The following is a 23,898-nucleotide window of genomic DNA, read 5'->3' as shown; positions in this document are numbered from 1 at the left end:
TTTGGTGTAGCATTCCAAATTGTTTTTTTTTTTTTCTTGTTTTGGGGTTCAAAATCTAACATTTAGTGAAGCTGCATTATATTACTCATCTGTCAGCATTATTTAGCCTGTGAATAATCAATGCCAGTAAAATCACTTAGAACTCTTACATATTGTGGAAGAGCCAGAACAGAGACAATTTGAACAAGGAGAAAGTGAATTTGTCCAAACCCTTAGCCTGAAGGACCATACCATATCAGGTTCCTGGCAGGCCCCCAGAGTAGTCTAGATGCTCTGTGGCAGCCCCCTCCCTTGGCACCCCTGGACAACAAGTCACTGCAAAAAGTAAAACCTTCCATAGTGCAGAGATTAATTTACTGAAAGGTTCTTAATTCCAGAAATGACTTTTCCAGAGAACACGGCCATATTTTTAGCATGGCTAGAAGATCAGCTATTTTAACAAAAGTAGCAAATAAAAGTTTTTCAGTTCCCAATAATCTTTTTTTAGCAGAATCTCCTAATGTATTGTCATATTTTCTCCCTGATCTAATTTATGTATATGTAATCAGTTTAATTCCACAGTTTAAGTGCAGTGAACATATTAGTTCATTTGTCAAGGTACCCACCGTTATTTGTAAACATAACTAAAGGTTAGTTGTTTAAAATCATTTTATTTTGTTAAAATAATTCCACCGATTCAAAAAAGATAATTTTTGTCAGAATAAACAATGAAAGCTCTATTAAAGAACTTTTTTTAGAAAAAAGTTATGAGTTTTCTACTAATTTTACAATGTATTGTGAATTGTTAAAAATATATACAGTCAGGTGCATAAATATTGGGACATTGACAGAATTTTCATATTTTGGCCTCTATTCACCACCACAATGGCTTTGAAAGGAAACAAACAAGATGTGCTTTAACTGCAGACTTCCAGATTTAATTTGAGGGTAATTACATCCAAATCAGCTGAACGGTGTAGGAATTACAACGGTTTCTATATGTGCCTCCCACTTTTTAAAGGGCGAAAAGTAATGGGACTATCAACTCAAAAGCTATGTCATGGACAGGTGTGGGCTATTCCCTCGTTATTTAATTATCAATTAAGCAGGTAAAAGGTCTGGAGTTGATTCTAGGTGTGACATTTGCATTTGGAATCAGTTGCTGTCGACTCTCAATATGAGATCCAAAGAGCTGTAACTATCAGTGAAGTAAGCCATCATTAGGCTGAAAAATCAAAACAAACCCATCAGAGAGATAGCAAAAACATTAGGTGTGGCCAAATCAACTGTTTGGAACATTCTTAAAAAGAAAGAACGCACTGGAGAGCTGAGCAACACCAAAAGACCCGGAAGACCACGGAAAACAACTGTGGTGGATGACAGAAGAATTATTTCCCTAGTGAAGAAAAATCCCTTCACAACAGTTGGCCAAATCAAGAACACTCTCCAGGAGGTAGGTGTATATGTGTCAAAGTCAACAATCAAGAGAAGACTTCACAAGAGTGAATATAGAGGGTTCACCACAAGATGTAAACCATTGGTGAGCCACAAAAACAGGAAGACCAGATTAGAGTTTGCCAAACAACATCTAAAAAAGCCATTACAGTTCTGGAAAAACATCCTATGGACAGATGAGACAAAGATCAACTTGTACCAGAGTGATGGGAAGAGAAGAGTATGGAGAAGGAAAGGAACTGCTCATGATCCAAAACATACCACCTCATCAGTGAAGCATGTTGGTGGTAGTGTCATTGTGTGGGCATGTATGGCTGCCAATGGAACTGGTTCCCTTGTATTTATTGATGATGTGACTGCTGACAAAAGCAGCAGAATGAATTCTGAAGTGTTTCGGGCAATATTATATGCTCATATTCAGTCAAATGCTTCAGAACTCATTGGACGGCGCTTCACAGTGCAGATGGACAATGATCCGAAGCATACTGCAAAAGCAACCAAAGAGTTTTTTAACGCTAAAAAGTGGAATGTTATGCAATGGCCAAGTCGATCCCCTGACCTGAATCCAATTGTGCATGCATTTCACTTGATGAAGACAAAACTGAAGGGAAAATGCCAAAAGAACAAGCAGGAACTGAAGACATTTGCAGTAGAGGCCTGGCAGAGCATCACCAGGGATGAAACCCAGTGTCTGGTGATGTCTATGCGTTCCAGACTTCAGGCTGTAATTGCCTGCAAAGGATTTGCAACAAAGTATTAAAAAGTGAAAGTTAGATTTAGGATTGTTTAGTTTGTCCCATTACTTTTGGTCCCTGAAAAAGTGGGAGGCACATATAGAAACCCTTGTAATTCCTACACCGTTCACCTGATTTGGATGTAATTACCCTCAAATTAAATCTGAAAGTCTGCAGTTAAAGCACATCTTGTTTGTTTCATTTCAAAGCCATTGTGGTGGTGAATAGAGGCCAAAATATGAAAATTCTGTCAATGTCCCAATATTTATGCACCTGACTGTATATACATATTTCCCCCTCCATCAAATTTCAACCCAAAAATCTTTTTTTTTCTTCCTTATAATGGTCTTTAGTGTTGCATACGATAGCAATTCTACCATATTTGACAAACTTTTATGTTTTCATTTGTGCCGAATACTTACCGGTGGCTAAATCACTTGTAAAATATGTATAAGCTCCTGGAAATAACAAATGTTTAGGTGAAGCTTTTGTCATCATTACTTCAGCATTCATTCAGGGAAAAAGATATAAATTTGACAAAAACGTAATTTACATTCAGCCTTGTGGTAATTCTGGGTACAAACTGGGTGATATATCATCTTAACCATCAGCCGGTGTGTACACGCGATATATCTGTGAACCACGTCATTCACAGATACATCTCATCGGCTGTGCAGCTTGGATGTGCAATATATATGCCTGTGCGTACAGGCAACTGACTGACCCATATGCTTGCCTCAGGAACCAGGGACAATGACGTCACTACTGGTTCCTGTGGCCAGACATTTCGGGTGGCAGATTAGTGTGTGCATAACACTTACCAAATCATTGGTTTGGTCGACCAGTTGGGCGACCAGCCGATCCAACGTTCAGGTATGCACCCGACATTACTATGGTCATACAATTCCTGTTGACGTCTAACATACTTATTTTCTATAATCACCCATTTCTTTGTTACTTTTCGTAAAAGTGATCTGATAGCTAAAACCAAATTTGTTCTGTTTTACATTAATTGTGAGCATTTATTTACTACATCTGCTTTTCCAGAAATATACATTTGCTTATAACCACACAACATCACAAAATGAAAAATTTACATAAACACTCTGTACATAAAAACTACCATGCCAAGAATTTAAATGCAATTTATTTATTTTGATTTCTTCTTCGGGGTCCATAGCCATTACATTGGGTATGAATCCCGGTCACCAAACAGTTAATACAAACGAGCTCTCTGCTCCCAGGATGCACCAGGTTTCCTCCTCATATACCCCACCTCCTGCCTCAGGTAGCCAGTTCTTCCTGTTTGGTGTGTTCACCACATAGACAGTGGGACTGAAGGAGCAATCCTGCAGACGAGTAACACAAAAAAAAAGAGAGTTTTACTCTCTATGTCAGAGGGTGGTCTGAGCTGTCCTGGAAGCAGCCTCACGCCTGATTGGAGGCGCACCGGCCACGTGCTGCAACTACCTCCTCCGGCGCCGCACCGCTGCCTCGGCAGGTCCTTGGCAGGGGATTCGGCAGGGGCTTTCTGGCCCTGGACCGCAACCGGATCAAGGGGATGGCAGGCAAGCAGGTGGTCGCGGCGGCCGCTGACGCCGGGACTATGTGGCGGTCCGGCCTCCGTCGGTGAGACTGGCCAGAGGCGCTCTGCAGTCAGGAGGCATACGGCTTGTTCTCCTAGCCTAGACCGCCGGGATTTGATGTTCCTGACCAGCCGGGGCTTGTGGCGGTAGCCAGGTCAGTTTACCGGGAAGGTCCAAGCAGCATAGGGGAGGTACGCTTCCCCGGTGGCCCCTCCCCCAATCCACACGCTAGTTCAGTCCTCTGGCACAGTTGATTGTGGATTGTTCCTCCCAGCCTCAATATAGGGCAGTCAGAGTGTATGTCAGTTGCTCTCTGAACGCTGCTCCTACAAGAGGGACGCTGGGCAGTCTCCCTGTATACCTTGCCTACTGCTGGTCTAGGTTTTTACAGGGCTCTATCCTACCTAAGCTGAGGCTGATTATGGTAGTGAGAGCTTATATGCATATGGCTCGCAGAGTATTTATGCATGACATGTGATTGTTGTTTATGAACTGTAATTCCTGTATACTGTCACTGTCTCTCCCCTTCCCTTGCTACAGGTGTGTGGGTTGACAATAGAAAGCAGCACATATACACACAGAACCAGTGGCATAGTGTTATGTCTAAGAAGTCTGAGGGTCAGGTGGTGGGAGCCCCGTTGTTGATATCCTGTGTAGCCTGCAAGGCAGGTTTGTCCCCACAGGACTTTCTACAAAATGGGCTTTGTGGGAACTGTTTCAGACAGCCACCACACCAATTAAGTTTGCCTGTTTCAGGCCCTGAGCCTCCTTGGGCATCATTTTCTCAGGTTATGGCTCAGGTGACGGAATGGCTGGCTGCCCCGTTACCATCGGTTTGGGGTTTGCCTCAGCAGATGCATCCTATGCCCATGATGTGGCCGCCTTGGATGGACCCTGGTGCTGGTAAGGTTATGGCATCATCCTCGGGGGGTTTTCAGCCTCAGGCTGTCAAGCCAAAGCAGCCTAAATCTAGGCGCCATGTACCACCTTACATGGGTGAGTACTCGAGTGCCTCCTCCTCCGAGGAGGAACAGGCACAGGACTTTTCGCAGGAGTCTAGCTCCGAGGAGGGTGATGATCATTTCCCAGTAGCCGATGTCCCTTTTCTGATAAGGGCTGTAAAATCAGTGTTAAATATCGAGGATGGGGAACTTCCGCTTAGGAAAGCCCACCTGTTCAAGCGCCAAAAAGTGGTTAAGGCAGAATTCCCAAAGTCTGAACATTTATCAGAACTTATGGAGAAAGCCTGGGTCCGTCCGGATAAGATAAGCCATTCTTCTAAAATGGCTTATCTTATCCGCTTCTATATCCTTTTCCAGCAGAGGACTGTGCCAAGTGGGAGAATCCACCATCAGTTGATGCGCATGTGGCACAGCCGATTAAACATACCACTTTGCTAATCCCAGCAGTTTCACTGAAGGAAACCACGGATAGGAGACTGGAGTCTTGTCTCAAATCAATTTTTTTGCTGGCAGGAATGGCCACCCGCCCAGCTATGGCCACTGCCTGGGTAGCAATAGCTATTGAGGAGTGGGCCAAAACTCTAACGGAGTCTTTACCAGATGCCTCTAAGGAGCAACTGGATATGATCTCCTTTATTAGAGAAGGGGCTTCTTATTTGGGTGATGCCGCCTTGGATGCAGGGATCCTTTCCTCTAAAGTTTCAGCTGAGTCCGTGGTGGCACGTAGGATCCTCTGGTTGAAGGATTGGAGGGCAGATGTCGGGTCCAAAAAGGCCCTAGAATTCCTTCCATTCACAGGAGGTGTGCTCTTTGGTCCAGAACTGGACAAAATTGTATCCTACATGGCAGCCTCAAAGACGGCAGGTTTACCATCAGCAACCTCGTCTAAATTGAGGAGGGCATCCTTTCGGGGGTTTCGGCCGCAGGGCAAGGCTAATGGTCAGCCCTCAGCGAGATTTCCACCAAGAAAGGCAGGACCCAGGAAGCCCTGGCAGAACAAACGTCCAGGATCTAGGGTCCAGGATAAACCAGTGGCCTGATGGGACGGGCCTCCCCCTGGGGGTTCCCAGGGTGGGGGGCCGACTGCTTCGGTTCTCAGAGCCCTAGCACCTCACGACGGAGGATGCCTGGGTTCGGGGAGTTGTTGATGTTTTGGAGGACTCCTCCTCAAAGGTTCTTTTGTGAAAACCCGCAGGTGGGTTCAGAAAGAGCTTTGGCCCTTCAGAAGGCTATTCTTGCCTTACTAGCATTAGAAGTAGTGATTCCGGAGCCATAGAACCAGCTCTGAGAGGGGTTTTACTCCAATCTGTTCTTGGTTCTGAAACCGAATGGGTCATACCGGTCTATTCTAAATCTCAGAGAGCTCAACAAATTTGTTCGAGCCCCCGGGTTCAGGATGGAAACATTGCGATCGATTGTGTTGGCAATGGAACAGGGGGACTATATGGTGTCCCTAGACATACAAGATGCCTACCTTCACATCCCAATCACCCAGGCTCATCAAAAATTTCTTTGTTTTGTGGTAGGGGAGGAACATTTTCAGTTCCAGGCCCTGCCGTTTGGCCTGTCCACAGCCCCTCGGGTATTCACCAAGGTGATGGCAGTGATGATGGCATGCCTCAGGTGCCAAGTTGTCAGGATTTTGCCTTACTTGGATGACCTCCTGTTGCTGGGGCAGTCCCCACAGCAGTTACAGGATCATTTGAGGCTGACAGTATCATGTCTGTACAGTCACGGCTGGATCATAAACTGGCAAAAGTCATCACCATGTCCGGTACAACAGATGTGTCATTTGGGAGCGAGATTGGACTCCGTGGTGCAGAGAGTATATCTGCCGGAGGAGAAGATCCTTGCTCTACAATCACGAATACGCAGATTGCTTTGCAACAGGCAAATATCCATTCTAGTAGCCATGCAGGTCCTGGGGTCAATGGTGGCCACCTTCAGGATGGTGGAATACGCTCAATTCCACTCCAGACCACTGCAGCAATTCATTCTGTCTCGCTGGAACAAGGATCATCGCACGATCAGGTCCCAGCTGTTGCATCTCTCTCCAGAGGTACGGTTGTCCCTGACCTGGTGGTTGCAGACAAAGCATCTCAGGCAGGGTCGCCCCTTTTGGGTGTCGGATTGAACATTAGTCAAAACCGACGCCAGTCTTCAAGGTTGGGGGGCGATGACTGGGTCACACACTTTCCAAGGAAAGTGGTCAGTGACGGAAAGCCGGCTACCGATAAATATCCTGGAACTAAGATCTATATTCAAAGCTTTAGTGCAGGCTCAGGAAATCTTAAAGGGCAGGTCGGTGCAGATCCAGTAGGACAATCGCACCGCGTTCGCCTACCTAAATCATCAAGGGGGCACGAGGAGTCGGGCCGCCTTGGCAGAGGTATCAAGAATCATGGTATGGGCAGAGACTCATCTGCCCACGATATCTGCCGTGTTCATTCCAGGAATCCTGAATTGGGAGGCCGATTTTCTCAGTCGGCAAGAGATAAATGCAGGGGAATGGGCCCTACATCCACAGGTTTTTCGGAACCTTGTGGACAGGTGGGGTCTACCAGAAATAGATCTGATGGCATCAAGAAGGAACAGCAAGGTTCCCGGATCCTGGACAAGAGATACGAGAGCCGAGTTTGTAGATGCACTGACAGTAAAGTGACGTTACAAGCTGGTATATCTGTTTCCCCCATTTGCTCTTCTGCCCAAAGTGGTCAGAAAGATCAAACAAGAGGGCAGCACCGTCATATTAATAGCTCCGGCGTGGCCGAAACAGCACTGGTTCACAGATCTACGGTCTCTCTCCATAGACACTCCATGGCCTCTGCCATTGAGACCGGATCTGTTGCTACAGGATCCCTGCTGGTACCCGGATCTTCATCGGCTATCTTTGACGGCATGGCTCTTGAGGCCTCCGTCTTGAGGGAAAAGGGGTTTTCCGAGTCTGTTATATGGACGATGCTGAAGGCACGGAAACCATCCTCAGCCCGTATATATTATAGGGTTTGGCATACTTTCTTTCAGTGGTGTGAATTGAAAGGGTATGATCCACATAAATTCCTGATAACCAGAGTCCTGGATTTTCTTCAAAGCGGTCTGGAAAAAGGGCTACGCCTGGCCTCTTTAAGGGTACAGGTGTCAGCTCTTTCAGTCTGGTTCCAACATAAAATTGCTCTGAGACCGGATATAAAGACCTTTTTTCAGGGGGTGTTGAGGATTCAGCCTCCCTTCGTTTCGCCGGTTGTTCCGTGGGACTTGACTCTAGTTCTGAAGGTTTTACAGGCTCCTCTGTTCGAGCCTTTAAATTCAATAGACATCAAGTAGCTAACAGCAAAGACTGTATTTCTCCTTGCTATGGCATCTGCACGTAGAGTGTCGGATTTAGCTGCGCTTTCCTTCCGGGAGCCGTTCTTGATATTTCATCAAGATAGAGCAGTACTACGTATTAGGGAGGGTTACCTTCCGAAAGTGGTGTCTAAATTTCATATTAATGAAGAAATAGTAGTTCCAGCATTTCAGGGCACAAGTCTCTCACAAGGTGAGGCTTCCCTGGATGTGGTCCGTGCATTGAGAATTTATGTTAAACGCATAAGCAAATGGAGGAAGTCCGATTCACTCTTTGTGCTTTATGGTTGTCATAAGCATGGCTGGCCAGCCAATAAACAGACACTGGCCAGGTGGATTCGCATGGCAATTTCATTGGCTTATACTCAGGCTGGTATGCGTGTGCCGGATTCAGTGACGGCACATTCTACTAGGGCGGTAGGTCCATTATGGGCGGCCCGCCGGGGTGCTTCTACTGAGCAATTATGTAAAGCAGCCACATGGTCTTCCATCCATACCTTTGTCAAATTTTATGCCTTTGACACTTTTGCCTCTCAGGATGCCTCCTTCGGGCATAGGGTTCTCCTCTCTTCCGAGAGTCAGGAGCGTCCCCGCCCGTAGGGTTAGTGCTTTGGGATATCCCCAACGTAATGGCTGTGGACCCCATGGACCCCGAAGAAGAAAATAAGAGTTATGGTATAACATACCTTTGTTAACTCTCTTTCTTCGAGGTCCATGGGGTCCACAGGACACCCACCCAGACGCACCTGTAGTTCTGGGGGAGGTTTTCCGTAGTTTCTTCTCTTGAGAGTCTGGACTCGTAAGTATGGGTCTTTTCTTTCTTACCCTTTGTTTGTCTCTGCCTGCTTGAGCTTGGTAACGAACTGGCTACCTGAGGCAGGAGGTGGGGTATATGAGGAGGAAACCCGGTGCATCCTGGGAGCAGAGAGCTCGTTTGTATTAACTGTTTGGTGACCGGGATTCATACCCCAACGTAATGGCTGTGGACCCCATGGACCTCGAAGAAAGAGTTAACAAAGGTATGTTATACCATAACTCTTATTTTTCCACAGTACCGTATGTTTAAAGAAATATAAGTTTCATGATAGACACATTATATTTGTATTTAAATATATTAAGGATATAGGTTGTAGTAATTTGCTGCTCTATATTGCCTTGCAATGATTAGAAAACATTGGTATGCAAGATATTTTAGCTCATTAATTTTCTGGCTACTGATATTTTTCATTGGTTAAAACCACATTCTGTGTTATGACATGAAATGGTAAAATGAAGCAGTTGTTTATATTGCTTAATAAAGAGACATGTCAGGTTCTGGACCCTTTCTAACTGCTAGCAAAAAAACTAAGAGTAGTTCACAGGCATGAGAGGTGCAGCACATCTTCAGGATTTGATAAATTACCCTATTAGTACAGTTCACTAACTTGGCACACAGAGGAAGTCTTATGTGTCCAATCCAAACATTATTCATGTTAACCTCAACACACATTCTTATTGCTGAAAAATGCTCTCATTCTGGGGTCAGTCATGTTTTCAGAAATCGCAAACTATTGGATTTTTCTCTTTTTTTTTTCTAAGTAAGCTAATATTTATCAGTGTATTGTCACTGTTGACTTGCTTGGTCCACTTTTTTTGACTGCTCAACACTAGAGACTTTTTCTCTTGCTTAATTAAGTTATTTATGTAGCCCACACAGGGGTGTGGCCAAGGATTATCTCCATTAGTAGAACTCTAGCAAATATACACTGTACAATTCAAAAGCTTTGAATGGAGGCTGACCTATTCAAAGTTACAGTATTGATTTTATAAGTGACACAAAAATTTTACATCACTGCAGTGGTAATTACAAAGATTAAGCTATGCTGGTGTACAGAATTCTACAGTGACAGTGTAATACCCCTACAGGGAATCGGTATAAAATACCAACAGTCAGGATCCTGGTGGTCAGAATCCCGATGCCGGGATCCCGTCAGGGTTAACATACCAACACTTGTTGATTGGTATGCTAATCATCCACCTCTCCCTACCCTAACCCTCCCTCTTTGGTGCCTAACCCTAACCTCCCCCCTAGTGCCTGAACCTAACCTCCCCCTCCATGCACCCTAAACTTAACCCACCCCCCTTAAGGCCTAACCCTCCCCCTATTGCCTAACACCTAACCCTCTCCCCACCCCATTACTTACCTTCGGCATCCCAGCGGCCGGGGTGCCGGCACTGGGATTCTGACCGGTGTTTGTATTCTGGTGCTGGTAATGTAAGCGACGGCATCCAGACCGCCGGGATGCCGAACGCATTCCCCCTACAGACAGGGGCGCCAAGAGGTGGGGAAGCGGGTACAGATAGCCCAGGCTTCCTGAGGGGCCCGGCGGGTGCCCGGATCCGGCGCCGCCCCCCCTGACTCACAGCAGCCCAGCACACAGCGTGTGCTGAGATGCAGTGGGAGACTGCTCGTGGCTGCTGAGCAGCAGCCACAGCAGTCTCCTTTGCCTGTGTGGGGGAGCGATCACACTGATCGCGCCCCTCTGGCTTTGCGCCGGGCTGAGGGGGCGCAGAGCACCCCCCTCCCCAGCGTGCAGCGCCACTTTGCGACGCTGCAAAGCTTTTTTTGGGGGGGGAAGTGGGCGTGGCCACGCCTCTCATGATTAGGCCATGCCCCCTGTTACCCGGGCCCGCCGCGGCTCTTGGCGGGCCTGCCTACAGGTCTCAGGTGATATACTGTAATACAATGACTCAGCCCCTTACCTATTGAAGCGACTTCATTCAGTTAACTTCTCCCACACAATAGGCTAATCCTGTGATGAACTTGCAGACAGGTAATGAGGATCACCCAATAGGAAGAGAGTGACAGCATTAATTTCAAAACACTTCTTGTTTATTCAGGAGGAGGGCTCCTGAGATCAATATGAAAGTTTTCAAAAGGTTATAACCATACATCAACAGGATGCAATTTTGGTAAACGATTAACCTACAGCCTGAGTATACACTTGTGATACAAACCCCAAGATTATGCTACAGAAATACTATTCCAACATGTTCCTTGCACACATAAAATGGAACCTCACTTTGATATACGTCACTCTTGTCTGTCTTCCCTGCACAACCTATTCACATGAACTTAGCACATTGCAATATGGATCAAAATATAAATAACTGCACAGTAAACATCAAACCACATTTCCGAGCCCATTGTTCTCCTCAATGCTATAGAGGTGGTGCAATGAAAGGAAAATCTATAAATGTTGGTTGGTTGGACACTGTGGCCGGTTGGTTGTAAACCATACTTGCCTACACTCCCAAAAGTCGTGGGAGGCTTCAGATTTTTTGGTTAGCCCTCCACACCCCCATAGTCATAGGCAGATCTCCCGCATCCCATCCACTTCCCAGTGAAGTGGGTAGGACAGGGAGATTTAACTAGAAATTCACGGGTACTTCGGGAGTGGGTGGTGCTAAACAACACAAATTGCATCATTTAGCCCCACGCCCTCCTTGCGGAACTGCCAATCCTGGTATTTTCCTGTGGTGAGGTGGGGCCTAATGATGTCTACCCCGCCCCCCGAATATGTTTGCAGAATCTCCCCTCCTGGCTGGTATAACTATTTGGGAGTACTCCACTACTCTTCGGTATAGAGTCCACACACGAGATTAGCAGACAAATTCTAGGTGCAGGGCCAAGTTCCTATGTCTCAATATGACCATTTATAATGTAAAAGGTCCTTCCTTACCACCGGTGATGGGGAGGAGTAGCAACAGATTATATTCTAGTCGGATAACTTTGTTTATCCTTGTGTAGCTTTCAACCAAAAGGTTCGCTGGTACTCAGGATATTTAATCAATGGGGGTAGATTAACTTTCTGCAAAGACGGGTGTTTATAAGGAGTCTATTGTGAAGTCTGCAAAGTCTTAACACTTCAGGATTTGCTGCAGGAAGCAACATAACAGTGGGCAGCTTACCAGTTCAGAAGAGTGCTCTTTTGCTAAGGGATGTGATAGTGAGCACTTTACATGGTGCAAACCATAACAGGAGCTTGTCACACTACAATCAGCCTATGAAACATGGGCACTTTGGTGTAATGAAGAATAAGGAGTCCTGGAAGTGATATGGCCCCCACAGAGCCCTGATCTCAACATCATCGAGCCTGTCTGTCTGGGATTACATGAAGAGACATAAGGATTTGAGCAAGCCTACATCCACAGATCATCTGTTGTTAGTTCTCCAAGATGTTTGGACAAGCTCCCTGCCGAGTTCCTTCACAAACTGTGTGCAAGTGTACCTATAAGAATTGAAGAATTTATGCTGTTTTAAAGGCAAAGGGTGGTCACACCAAGTATTGATTTAGGTTTCTCTTCTGTTTATTCACTTTGCATTTGTTAATTGATAAAAATAAACTATTAACACTTCTATATTTGAAAAACTTTCTTACTTTGCAGCATTTTTCCCACACCTGCCTAAAACTTTTGCACAGTACTCTATATATACATATATATATATATATATATTTTTTTATATATATATATATATATATATAGTATTTAGAAAAGAAGGCACTCAAAAGGGACTTAAATTATATATTTATCTTATGAAAAATACATTTTGGCCCAGGACATTACGTCATAGTTAAAGGAGAGGTTCAGGAATTTAGTTCCTGCTGAAAAATAGCACTGAATTTAATACTGCCAAGTGTAAAATAATAAACTAGGAGTGGAAGAAGTCTTATTTCAAATTTTCAATTGAGGCACAGTCACGGCCAATTTACAAAAGACAAGGACTCTGGGCTAATTGTTTCAAAGGTTCGTAAAGCAAGTAACTTGTGAAGACAGGTGTCGGGGTGTGGTAAAGCTAGCAGAGTACTTGACTTTATAGACAGAGTGATTACACTAGGGGGTATATTTACCATTACTGTAAGTGTTACAATTAATTATTTTAGTTCTACTTGAAAGTCTACATATTAAATAGCATTAGCTAAATGGGCTTATAGGTCTAATTTGTCCCTACTTTCCATTAATGAATGTTGTCAGGTATTCAGTCATATACAGTAAAGCACTCTTAATTTTAAGTTATATGATCAGATCCGAAGTGAAATGGTGGGATCTTCCCCAGCCAGTGACCTGCTCAATTACCTACCGGAACTGGTTGGTACATTCTCTTCATTTGACCCCACAAATGAAGATGAAGTATCCACACACTTCTCATCCTCCTACTCTACTTCCTCTCTTCTGGATCCTATACCCTCACAAATCAGTAAAGCTCTGTCTACTGTGCTCATCCCAACCTTAACAAAAATCTGTAATCTCTCTTTCTCTACTGGTATCTTTCCATCACTGTTCGAGCATGCAGTAATTACTCCCATTTTGAAAAAACTAAATTCTGACCCTCTCAAATTACTGTCCTATCTCCCAGCTCCCATGCCCCTCCAAGCTACTGAAGAGGCTTGCCTACACTCGCCTCACTCACTTTTTTAACTCGCACAACTTATTGAATCACTTAGTCATTCTTTCATTCCCAAAACTCCACAGAGACAGCACTGACTAAGGTAGTAAATGATCTGGTCACTACCAAGGCAAAAGGCCATTACTCACTTCTAATTCTTCTAGATCTCTCTGCTGCCTTTGACACTGTTGACCACTCTCTTCTCATACAAACACTACAATCCCTAGGTCTTCAAGACACAGCCCTTTCTTGATTCTCATCCTAATCGCTCTTTTCACAGCAAGGCTCAGTCTTAGGTCCTCTGCTTTTCTCAGTCTATACCACCTCTCTTGGCAAGCTAATCAGCTCTTATGGTTTTCAGTATCATCTGTACGTGGACGATACTCAAATCTACCTATCTTCCCCAGATTTGTCACCATCTGTGCTGGTCCATGTCACTGAATGTCTCTCTGCCATTTCATCTTGGATGGCATCTAGCCAATAGTATTATTATTATTATTATTATTATTATTATTATTATTATTATTATTATCATTTATTTATATGGTGCCACAAATGTTCCGCAGCGCCTTACAAAGCACATAAACAAGTTGTAGACAAGCGACTTACAGAACAATACAATACAGGACCAGGACATGGATAATATATATTGCTACATTAGTGATCATAACACCCAGATAAGCAACAGAACATAAGCAGCCAAGTGTTAGGTGCCCTAGTGGTGAGTAAGAAGTAGATGAAACTAAAGAAGGGAGAAGTACAAGAGGTTAGAGGGCCCTGCTCATAAGAGCTTACATTCTAAAAGGGGAGGGGAAGACAAACAGGGGTGACACAGATGGGGAGGAAGGTGTATGTATCAGGGAGTTAGAATGACAGCTGGAAGGCTTTGATGAAATAATGGGTCTTGAGAACCCGTTTGAAGGATTGCAAAGAGGTGGAGAGTCTGATGGGGAGTGGGAGAGAGTTCCAGAGGTGGGGAGCAGTGTGGGCAAAATCTTGGAGGCGGGAGTGGGAGGAAGTAATCAGCTGGCATGAAAGGCGGCGTGCATTAGTTGAACGAAGAGAGCGGAGAGGAGAGTGAAGGGAGATGAGATCAGAGATGTATATGGGGGAAGATTGGGTGAGGGCTTTGTAAGTGAGCGTGAGAACCTTAAATTGGGTTCTAAAAGGGAAGGGGAGCCAGTGGAGGGCTTGTAGGAGAGGGGAGGCAGATGTAGAGCATTTGGAGAGGAAGATACACCGTGCAGCAGCATTAAGGATAGACTGGAGAGGAGAGAGATGGGATTTGGGGAGGCCAGATAGGAGGAGGTTACAGTAGTCCAATCTGGAGATGGCCAGTGAGTGTATGAGGGTTTCTTCTTCGGGGTCCATAGCCATTATGTTGGGGTATGAATCCTGGTCACCAAACAGTTAACACAAACGAGCTCTCTGCTCCCAGGATGCACCGGGGTTCCTCCACATATATCCCACCCCCTGCCTCAGGTAGCCAGTTCTTCCTGTTTGGTGTGTTCACCACATAGACAGTGGGACAGCTGGAGCAGTCCTGCAGAGGAGTAACACAAAAAAAAGAGAGTTTTACTCTCTATCTCAGCGGGTGGTCTGAGCTGTCCTGGAAGCAGCCTCGAGCCTGATTGGAGGCACATCGGCCACGCGCTGCAACTACCTCCTCCGGCGCCGCACCGCTAGCCTTGGCAGGTCCATGGCTGCGGATTCGGCAGGGGCTCTCAGGCCCTGGACTGCAACCGGATCAAGGGGATGGCAGGTAAGCAGGTGGTTGCGGCGGCCGCTGACGCTGAGACCACGTGGCGGTCCGGCCTCCGGCGGTGAGACTAGCCGGAGGCGCGCTGCAGTCAGGAGACATACGGCTTGTCTCCTAGCCTAGACCGCCGGGATATGATGTTCCTGACCAGCCGGGGCTTGTGGCGGCGGCCAGGTCAGTTTACCGGGCAGGTCCAAGCAGCATAGGGGAGGTACGCTTCCCCGGCGGCCCCTCCACCAATCCACACGCTAGTTCAGTCCTCTGGCGCAGTGATTGTGGATTGCTCCTCCCATCCTCTATATAGGGCAGCCAGAGTGTATGTCAGTTGCTCTCTGAACGCTGCTCCTACAGGACACTGGGCAGTCTCTCTGTATACCTTGCCTACTGCTGGATTAGGATTTTACAGGGCTCTATCCTACCTAAGCCTAGGCTGATTGTGGTAGTGAGAGTTTATATGCATATGACTCGCAGAGTGTTTATGCATGACATGTGAATATTGTTTTGTGAATACTGTTTCTTATGTAAAAAGAACCGTGACTCCTGTAAACTATCACTGTCTTTCCCCTTAACCTTTTCTTACAGGTTAAGCTGCAGTCGGGAGGCATACAGCTTGTTTCCTACACTAGACCGCCGGGATAGGGGGTCCAAGCAGCATAGGGAGGGTGCGCTTCCCCGGCGGCCCCTTCCCCAATCCACACACTAGTTCAGTCCTCTGGCACAGCGATGGTGGGTTGCCACTCCCAGCCTCCATAGGGCAGCCAGAGTGTATGTCAGTTGCTCTCTGAATGCTGCTCCTTCAGGACGCTGGGCAGTCTCCCTGCATACCTTTCCTACTGCTGGTTCAGGTTTTCACAGGGCTCTATCATACCTAAGCGTAGGCTGATGGTGGTAGTGAGAGCTTATATGCATATGACTCGCAGAGTGTTTATGCATGACATGTGATTGTTGTTTTATGGATACTGTTTCTTATGTAAAAGAACTGTGACTCCTGTAAATTATCACTGTCTTTTCCCTTAACTCTTTCCTACGGGGTGTAGTCAGGGTGAAACAAAATCGCATGTGTACTCAGAACTTGTCATTATTATGTCTCAGAGTCTGAAGGACAGATGGCTAAGGTCCCTGTGCTGGGGGGGTTTCCCCACAGGATTTCATACAATCTGATTATGTGGTTACTGTGTCAAGTAGACAAACCTCCCAGCTTCTGGATAGGAACTCCCTTGGGTTTCCTTTTCCCAGATTATGGACCAAAATACCTTGCTTAGTGGCAGGTTGAACAGGCTCAAATATCCTATTAAGCTGGTGTGCTTTTTTGATTAAGAGCCTATGGCAAATATACTGCTTAAATGCGTTAAGTTTTGCTGAGTTATGCTGCCTTTGTTTCTGAAAAGACTATGTGTGAAGATGAGCACATTACATTGGCCCCAGCTGTAGGCTATATGGGCTAAATTGTAATTCACATATACTGGTAGGGCTGGGTTGCCCATCCCCCCTCTCTCCTAATTAGGAAAACTCAGCTGAGTTAAGTACTGATTGGGGGGGGGGGTTGTCTATCCCTGAGTATGCCTTGTTCCCAGGAAAGTGCATAACATTGGAAGCCTACCAGCTTTTGTTGCTTGGATTCAGTACCGATTGATGCAAATCTACAGGTAGATTTTGCAAAACTGGTCAGTTAGGCATGAATGTGCTACTGTTCAAAATTTAACTTTGCTGAAACCCCTAAACTGCAGTTTGGGGTTAGAGAGTGCTTCACATGTAGGTTTTCTGTAAACTGACGCTTGTTGTGGGTTACTTGCAAATGCGTGTATGTGTGTGTGTATATATATATATATATATATATATATATATATATGTATCACGTGCATTACATGTGACTTATGAAATCTGCTGTATTATGCTGCCTTGTCAGCATAAGTCTATCACTACTGTTTCTCCTCATGCAACCCGCTACAGAGATACGTGGGTACATTGGATGTAAAATGATGGTCACATTAATACTAGACATTGGATAAACCTTGTATGTCCAATGAAAAGGTAAGTTGGTCTCATGTGTGATCTGTAGCAGCAGCCCCTATGATTATGCTCTCTATTTCCATCATGAATGGACATTTTACCTACAGCCATACCACACTGGACATGCCCAATCTCCTCTGACTTTGGAAGCTATGGCGTGTTGGTCCTGGTTAGTACTTTGATGGGAGACCACATGGGAATATCAGGTGCTGTAGGCAGTGGTTGAGGCAGGGCATCATCTTTAGTAGCCATTCAACAATTACTACAGGCTGCTAGGTCTTTGCAGCCAAAGACCAGATGGCGTCGGCCCCTTACGCGGGCCAGACCACAGAGAGGGGCGATGGGGGTGTCCTCACTGGACTTAATATAAATGGGTTGTGGTGGTCACTGTTCTAAAGAGTCACCACAGTCAAATCTACCAGATCATAGCGCAGGTTGGCGACTCCTGCGCCAACCCTGATATTAAGGTATCTTCAGCAGCTGCAACCTACCATGTTTAGGCTTCCTGGGCATCTGTCCTGGAGGTACATGTGTGCTCACTCGGGTCAAAGTTACTTCGTCCTTAGCAGCTTTCCAGCAATTATGGCAAGCAGCTAGGCTAGTACAGCCAAAAGAATCAGAAGGCGGTCGGTCTCACGCTCTGTCCAGCCCTCAGATTCTGGTACATCTTCGGGTGTTTAGGGACACACAGGTCTCCTCCCAGGAGTCACTCTCAGGAGAGGAAGACCGTCTTCCAACAGTAAGTCTCCTCCCTGATCAGAGGGACCAAAGCTAGGCTTGTGGAGCCAGTATAAGGAGAGGCTCCAGTGTTCTAATGCCAGAAAGTTGTGAAAGCCTCCCGAATCTGACTACAGCCAGACCATACTGGTCATGCCCAAGATGGTCTGATCTTGATAGCTAGGCAGCTTTGAGCCCAGTTAGTTCTTGGATGGAAGACCACCTGAGATACCAGGGGTTGTAGGGAACGTAGAATGGAGTTTCTCCGGGCAGAAAAATCCATATTACCAGAAAGGTTGAGGCCTTATATCCCTTTCCAGTACCATTGGCATTCACCTTTAAATGTTCCACTGATACGAGATTTGAAGCCGGTTTTCAGGGCAGTCTTTCTCTGTCAGGAGATGTTAATTGCCCGGTCAGGGTATGGCCGGGGTTCCAAATAAAAGCACAGATGATCTGTCTCTCGCCAGAAGAGCGACTATCCGTTAAAGACGTTTGTCACAACAAGGGTCGCCCGTTCTGGACCTGGATAATACCAGCCTCCGCGGGTGGGAAGCAGTGACAGGTCGACACACGTTTCAAGGAAAATGGAGGACAACAGAAAGCAGTCTCTCCGTAAAACGTCCTGGAACTAAGGGTAGTATTCAGGAGCGCTTTTCAAGCTCAGGAACTACTAAAGGGGCAGGCCGGTCTAGTTGCAATCTATCAACACCACCGCAGTAGACTGCCTCATCCATCAGGGGGCAGAATATCATTTTCCAGCGAGATCGGTTGTGTTCAGACCAGGAGTCCTTAATTTGGAAGTGGACTTCCTAGGCCAGCAGGATATACGCGCCAGAGAGTGTGGGCTCTTCATCCACAGGTATTTCAGAGCCTTGTGGATGGATGGGTCTTCTAGAGGTAGACCTCATGGCCTTGAGTCACAGGCACAGGGTCTCCCAGGTACGGGCACAGTGTTTGTGGATGCTCTGGCAGTAGAGTAGAACTTCAAGCCAGCGTATTTGCTTCACCCGCTATCCCTCCCTATAAGGGTTAACGGTAATACTGATGACCCCTGCTTGACCCAGACGCTGCTGGTTCGCCAACCTGCAGAGTCACTTCATAGACATTATGTGGCCTCTTCTGCTAAGGTCACACCTGTTAATACAGGATCCCTTCCTGTATCTAGACCTGACTCGTCCATCTTGTACGGCATGGTTCTTCAGACCTCCGCCTTGAAGAAAGGATGTTCTGTAATTCAGAGGATAAGAAACTTACTTCGGGCTGCAGTTATTAAAACTTTGTATGTTCTCTACGGGGTGAACTGAGAAAATGTGGCCCTAGGGGGTTAAGTTTCTCGAGTATGTTCTTTTCGTCAGACTGGAGGGTCTCTGATCTAGCAGCACTTTCTTCCCGCTTTCCCGTTTTAATAAGTCATCGGGAGAGAGCGGTACTTCATACTAGAGCGAAATACCTTCCAAGAGTGGTATTCTGGTTCTATATTATGAATGTAGAGATTGTGGTCCCAGCTTTCAGACTACAAGCCTCTCGGTAGGTGAGGCTTCCTTGGATGTTGGCCGTGCACTACATAATTATGTGGATCGCGCCAACAGCATGAGGAAGTAGGTTTCCTTTTTGCACTGTATGACAGTCATAAGGCTGGCCAGCCAATAAGCGGACGCTGGTCAGATGGATTCATATGACGATTTCTCAGGTCAGACTAGTCTGGTGGTGCCAGACTCAGTAAAGGTACATCCACACGGTCAGTGGGGCCTTCGTGGGCGGCTTGCTGGGGTGCCTCTTCTGAATAGTTCTGCAGGGCAGCCACATGGTCTTCCGTCCACCCCTTTGTCAATTGTTATGCCTTTGACATTTTTTCCTCTCAGGATGCCGCCTTCGGGCATAGGGTTCTCCTCTCTTCTGAGAGTCAGGAGTGTCCCCGCCCGTAGGTTTAGTGCTTTGGGATATCCCCAACGTAATGGCTGTGGACCCCATGGATCCCGAAGAAGAAAATAAGAGTTCTGGTATAACATACCTTTGTTAACTCTTTTTTTTCTTTGAGGTCCATGGGGTCCACAGGACACCCACCCAGACGCACCCCTAGTTCTGGGGGAGGTTTCCGTAGTTTCTCCTCTTGAGAGTCTGGACTCATGAGTTATGGGTTTCTTCTTTCTTACCCTTTGTTTGTCTCCGCCTGCTTGAGCTTGGTAACGAACTGGCTACCTGAGGCAGGGGGTGGGGTATATGTGGAGGAACCCCGGTGCATCCGGGGAGCAGAGAGCTCGTTTGTATTAACTGTTTGGTGACCAGGATTCATACCCCAACGTAATGGCTGTGGACCCCATGGACCTCAAAGAAATAGAGTTAACGAAGGTATGTTATACCATAACTCTTATTTTTTGTAGCATCCTGGGTGAGATAGGGTCTGATCTTAGAAATATTTTTGAGATGGAAACGACAGGACTGTGAAAGGTTGTGGATAGGTGGTTTGAAGGAGAGGGATGAGTCCAGGATAACTCCAAGACAGTGCACTTTGGGGCTAGATGAGATACTTATACCATCAATTGATAAAGAAATAGTGGGAAGTGAGGTTATGTGGGAGGGTGGGAAGACGATCAGCTCTGTCTTAGACATATTAAGTTTAAGAAATTGCTGGGACATCCAGGAAGAGATGGCAGAGAGACAGTTGGAGATACTGTACGAGTCAGAAGAGAGGGGGAGAGATCAGGGGAGGAAATGTAGATTTGAGTATCATCAGCATAGAGATGATAATGGAGGTCAAAAGAGCTGATGAGTTCACCTAGAGAGGAAGTATAGAGGGAAAATAGAAGAGGTCCAAGAACAGAACCTTGAGGAACACCTACTGTAAGAGGCTGTGGGTGGGAAGATGAGTCATGAGAGGAAACTGAGAAAGATCGGTCAGAGAGGTAGGATGACAGCCAGGAGAGAGCAGTGTCACGTAGACCAAGGGAGTGAAGGATATGCAGCAGGAGAGGGTGGTCCACAGTGTCAAAAGCAGCAGAGAGATCAAGGAGAATGAGAAGAGAGTAGTGGCCCTTGGATTTGGCAGCAAGGAGGTCGTTGCTGACTTTTGTGAGGGCAGTTTCAGTGGAGTGGAGAGAACGGAAGCTGGACTGAAAAGGATCAAGGAGGGAGTGGGAGGAAAGAAAAGTGGTAAGGAGTGTTTGTAGACAATCCACTCAAGGAGTTTGGAGGCAAAAGGGAGGAGAGAGATGGGTCGGTAGTTAGAAAGAAGGTTAGGATCAAGGGGTAGGTTTTTTAAGAATGGGGGAGACAAGGGCATGCAGGTACCAACCTGATATCTCTATCACTGTTGACAACTCAACAATCAACACCACCCCACAAGCTCGCTGCCTAGGTGTCATCCTTGACTCTGGACTGTTCTTTGTTCCCCACATTCAATCTGTCTCAAATTCATGTTACATACATCTAAAAAACATAGCTAAAATTTGACCTCATCTTACACAAGACACTGCAAAAACTCGAATCCATGCACTCATTATTTCCCCCATTGAGTATTGCAATAGTCTCCTTACTGGTCCTCCCAAAAACAGGCTCTCACCACTACAATCCATAATGAATGCAGCTGCAAGGTTGATCTACCTTGCCAAACGTTCATCTACTGATCCACTCTGTCAGTCCCTTCATTGGTTACAGGTCATCTACCATATTCAATATAAAATACTTACACTCACACATAAAGCTATTAACCAAACCACAACAACATACATCTCTTCACTTATCTCAAAATATCTTCCAACCCGACATCTCTGGTCTGCGTCTCTCATCCATTCACGGTTACAGGACTTTTTTGGTGCTGCACCCACCCTGTGGATTGCCCTCCCACGCACAATAAGACTTTCCACTAGTCTCCAAACATTCAAGCGTTCCCTTAAAACTCACTTCTTCAGACAAGCTTATCAGATTCCATAACTGTCCACATAACCTTCATAGGGAAGCTATCTAATTACATCCCTTCTTACAGTCTACACATACTCTCACATATTTTCTTCAATTTCACATCCTCCTGACCCTAGGTCAACTTTCCTGTGTGACTAAATCATACAGCCCACCAATAACCTCTGCAATCTGGCTGGACCAATTTGCAATATGTAGCACCTATCCTTATGTATCACTTGTTTCCCTTTAGATTGCAAGCTTGTGGGCAGGGCCCTATTATCTTTATGTTGATCTGTTACTACCCAGTTTGGTTCTCTTAATGTTATTTCCATTTGTAAAGAGCAACGGAATATGCTGCGCTATATAGGAAACTGTAATAATGTGAAATCAAACTATTTAAATAAAATGTATTTCTAGATTTTTACTTTATTACTACATACGGTTTGCAGTAATGTGACAGAATACTTTTTGTCTGTACTGAAACACTGTAGTAGCTAGATGTCATACTGTATTTGAATTGTTTTGTTTTTCCTACAACAGATTTGCAGATTGCAACGCCATCTATCAGCAGGAGAATATCAGCAGGATTTACTCTCCACAGTCCCGGTTTTGTTCATATCTCCAAGCAGTCAGCCTCCTTATCCCAGCCTCTGTGAAATGGTTCAGCTGTGTGGAGGAAAGGTGTGCAAGACCCTGCGCCAAGCTAAGATCTGTATAGGGTGGTTCACTGGAAAAAAGCCCCCAGATATTCAGTGTGTCTCAGAAAAATGGCTGCTCGGTAAGATTAAAATATGTTGTGAGACCTATTAAAATATGAAATGGTTGAACCCCCCACCCCCAAAAAAGAAAACACAAAACTAAAAATCTAAATAATATCCAGCGCTCCCCAGGCATAAAAGATCATATATATAATATAAATATAAAATGGAAGCGCTTGCTAACAAAAAAACTAAAATATAAAAGCCAGACTAACTAACTCTTTACTGCTTGATGTTTAATTCTTTATAATGGGTTGACATTATTATATAAGTTATAATAATAATTTGTGGGGAAGATAATTTGCTTTTAAGACTTGGGGGTCTATTTACTAAGCTGTATTGGAGATAAAGTGAATGAAGATAAGGTACCAGCCAATCAGCTCCTGTCATTTTTCAAACACAGCCTGTGAGATGTCAGTTAGGATCTGATTGGTTGGTACGTTACCTCCGTTCACTTTATCTCCTAACACAGCTTAGTAAATAGACCCCTTGGTGATGATGAATAGACAATTTGTGGTCAAAATGGTATTAATGATATAACAGGAAATTTAACCACCTAGTACAGTATCTTATGCCACAATAATACAATTATTTTTAAAAGACAGTAATGTGATTTGTGCTCTGTGGGGAGGTGTGTACATGTATACATATAGACAGTCAAATAAGGTGACTGAAAAATGACTTTTCTCCCAAACTTTACTTAAAATAAATAGATGGGAATTGTAACATAATGAGAATCTGGCACATGGTAGACTAAAGCCATCACAGCATTACAAGTACTAGTGGAGTGATGATTTCAAAGAATTAATGGCATGTTAAGGTCATCTGCAAAATAAAATTAGAAGAGAAATCCTGGGGTATTAAACTTGCTTACAGAGGTCATTAACAAGCTTGGCACTAGAGTTGTCTGAGAAGGGTGGAAATGATAATCTGAGATGTTTGATTATTACAGTGAGTATAAATTGTTTTATCTGGAGACCCACAATCCTATTGAGAAAGGCATAAACCCAGGGAGGAACAGAGCCGGCCCTGACCAATTTGATGCGCTAGGCAAGATTCTGGCATATGGACCCCCTTCCCAATGTGGACCCAAGAAGGGCATGGCCTCATGGCAGTGAGTGATTGGGGAGACAGAGGGTGTCAGTGTCTCCAGCCATCAAATCTCTCCCCCTTGTATCTTTAAGCCATCCAATTTCTCCCCCTTGTGTCTCTAGCCATCAAATATAAAATCTCTCCCCTTGTATGTCTCCAGCCATCAAATCTCT

General features: G+C 45.3%; 1 protein-coding gene and 1 pseudogene across 2 annotated transcripts in view; both read left to right on the top strand.

The window, feature by feature from the left end:
• Positions 1–23,898, top strand: part of MCPH1 (microcephalin 1) — a 289,635-nt gene that overhangs the window by 254,594 nt on the left and 11,143 nt on the right. The window contains exon 13 of one of the 2 annotated variants that reach the window (XM_088479694.1): positions 22,416–22,653. The exons of the other annotated variant lie outside the window; for it this stretch is intronic. Within the exon in view, the coding sequence (XP_088335820.1) occupies positions 22,416–22,653 (238 nt within the window). The remainder of the gene's footprint in view (positions 1–22,415; positions 22,654–23,898) is intronic. 2 annotated transcript variants of the gene reach the window in all.
• Positions 17,358–17,476, top strand: LOC148516651 (5S ribosomal RNA; annotated as a pseudogene).

Source organism: Taudactylus pleione, unplaced genomic scaffold, assembly GCF_031769625.1.
Source record: "Taudactylus pleione unplaced genomic scaffold, aTauple2 ptg000244l, whole genome shotgun sequence".
NCBI lineage: Eukaryota > Metazoa > Chordata > Amphibia > Anura > Myobatrachidae > Taudactylus > Taudactylus pleione.
Note: the sequence above shows the minus strand (reverse complement) of the source record. Positions and strands in the feature narration are given on the sequence as shown.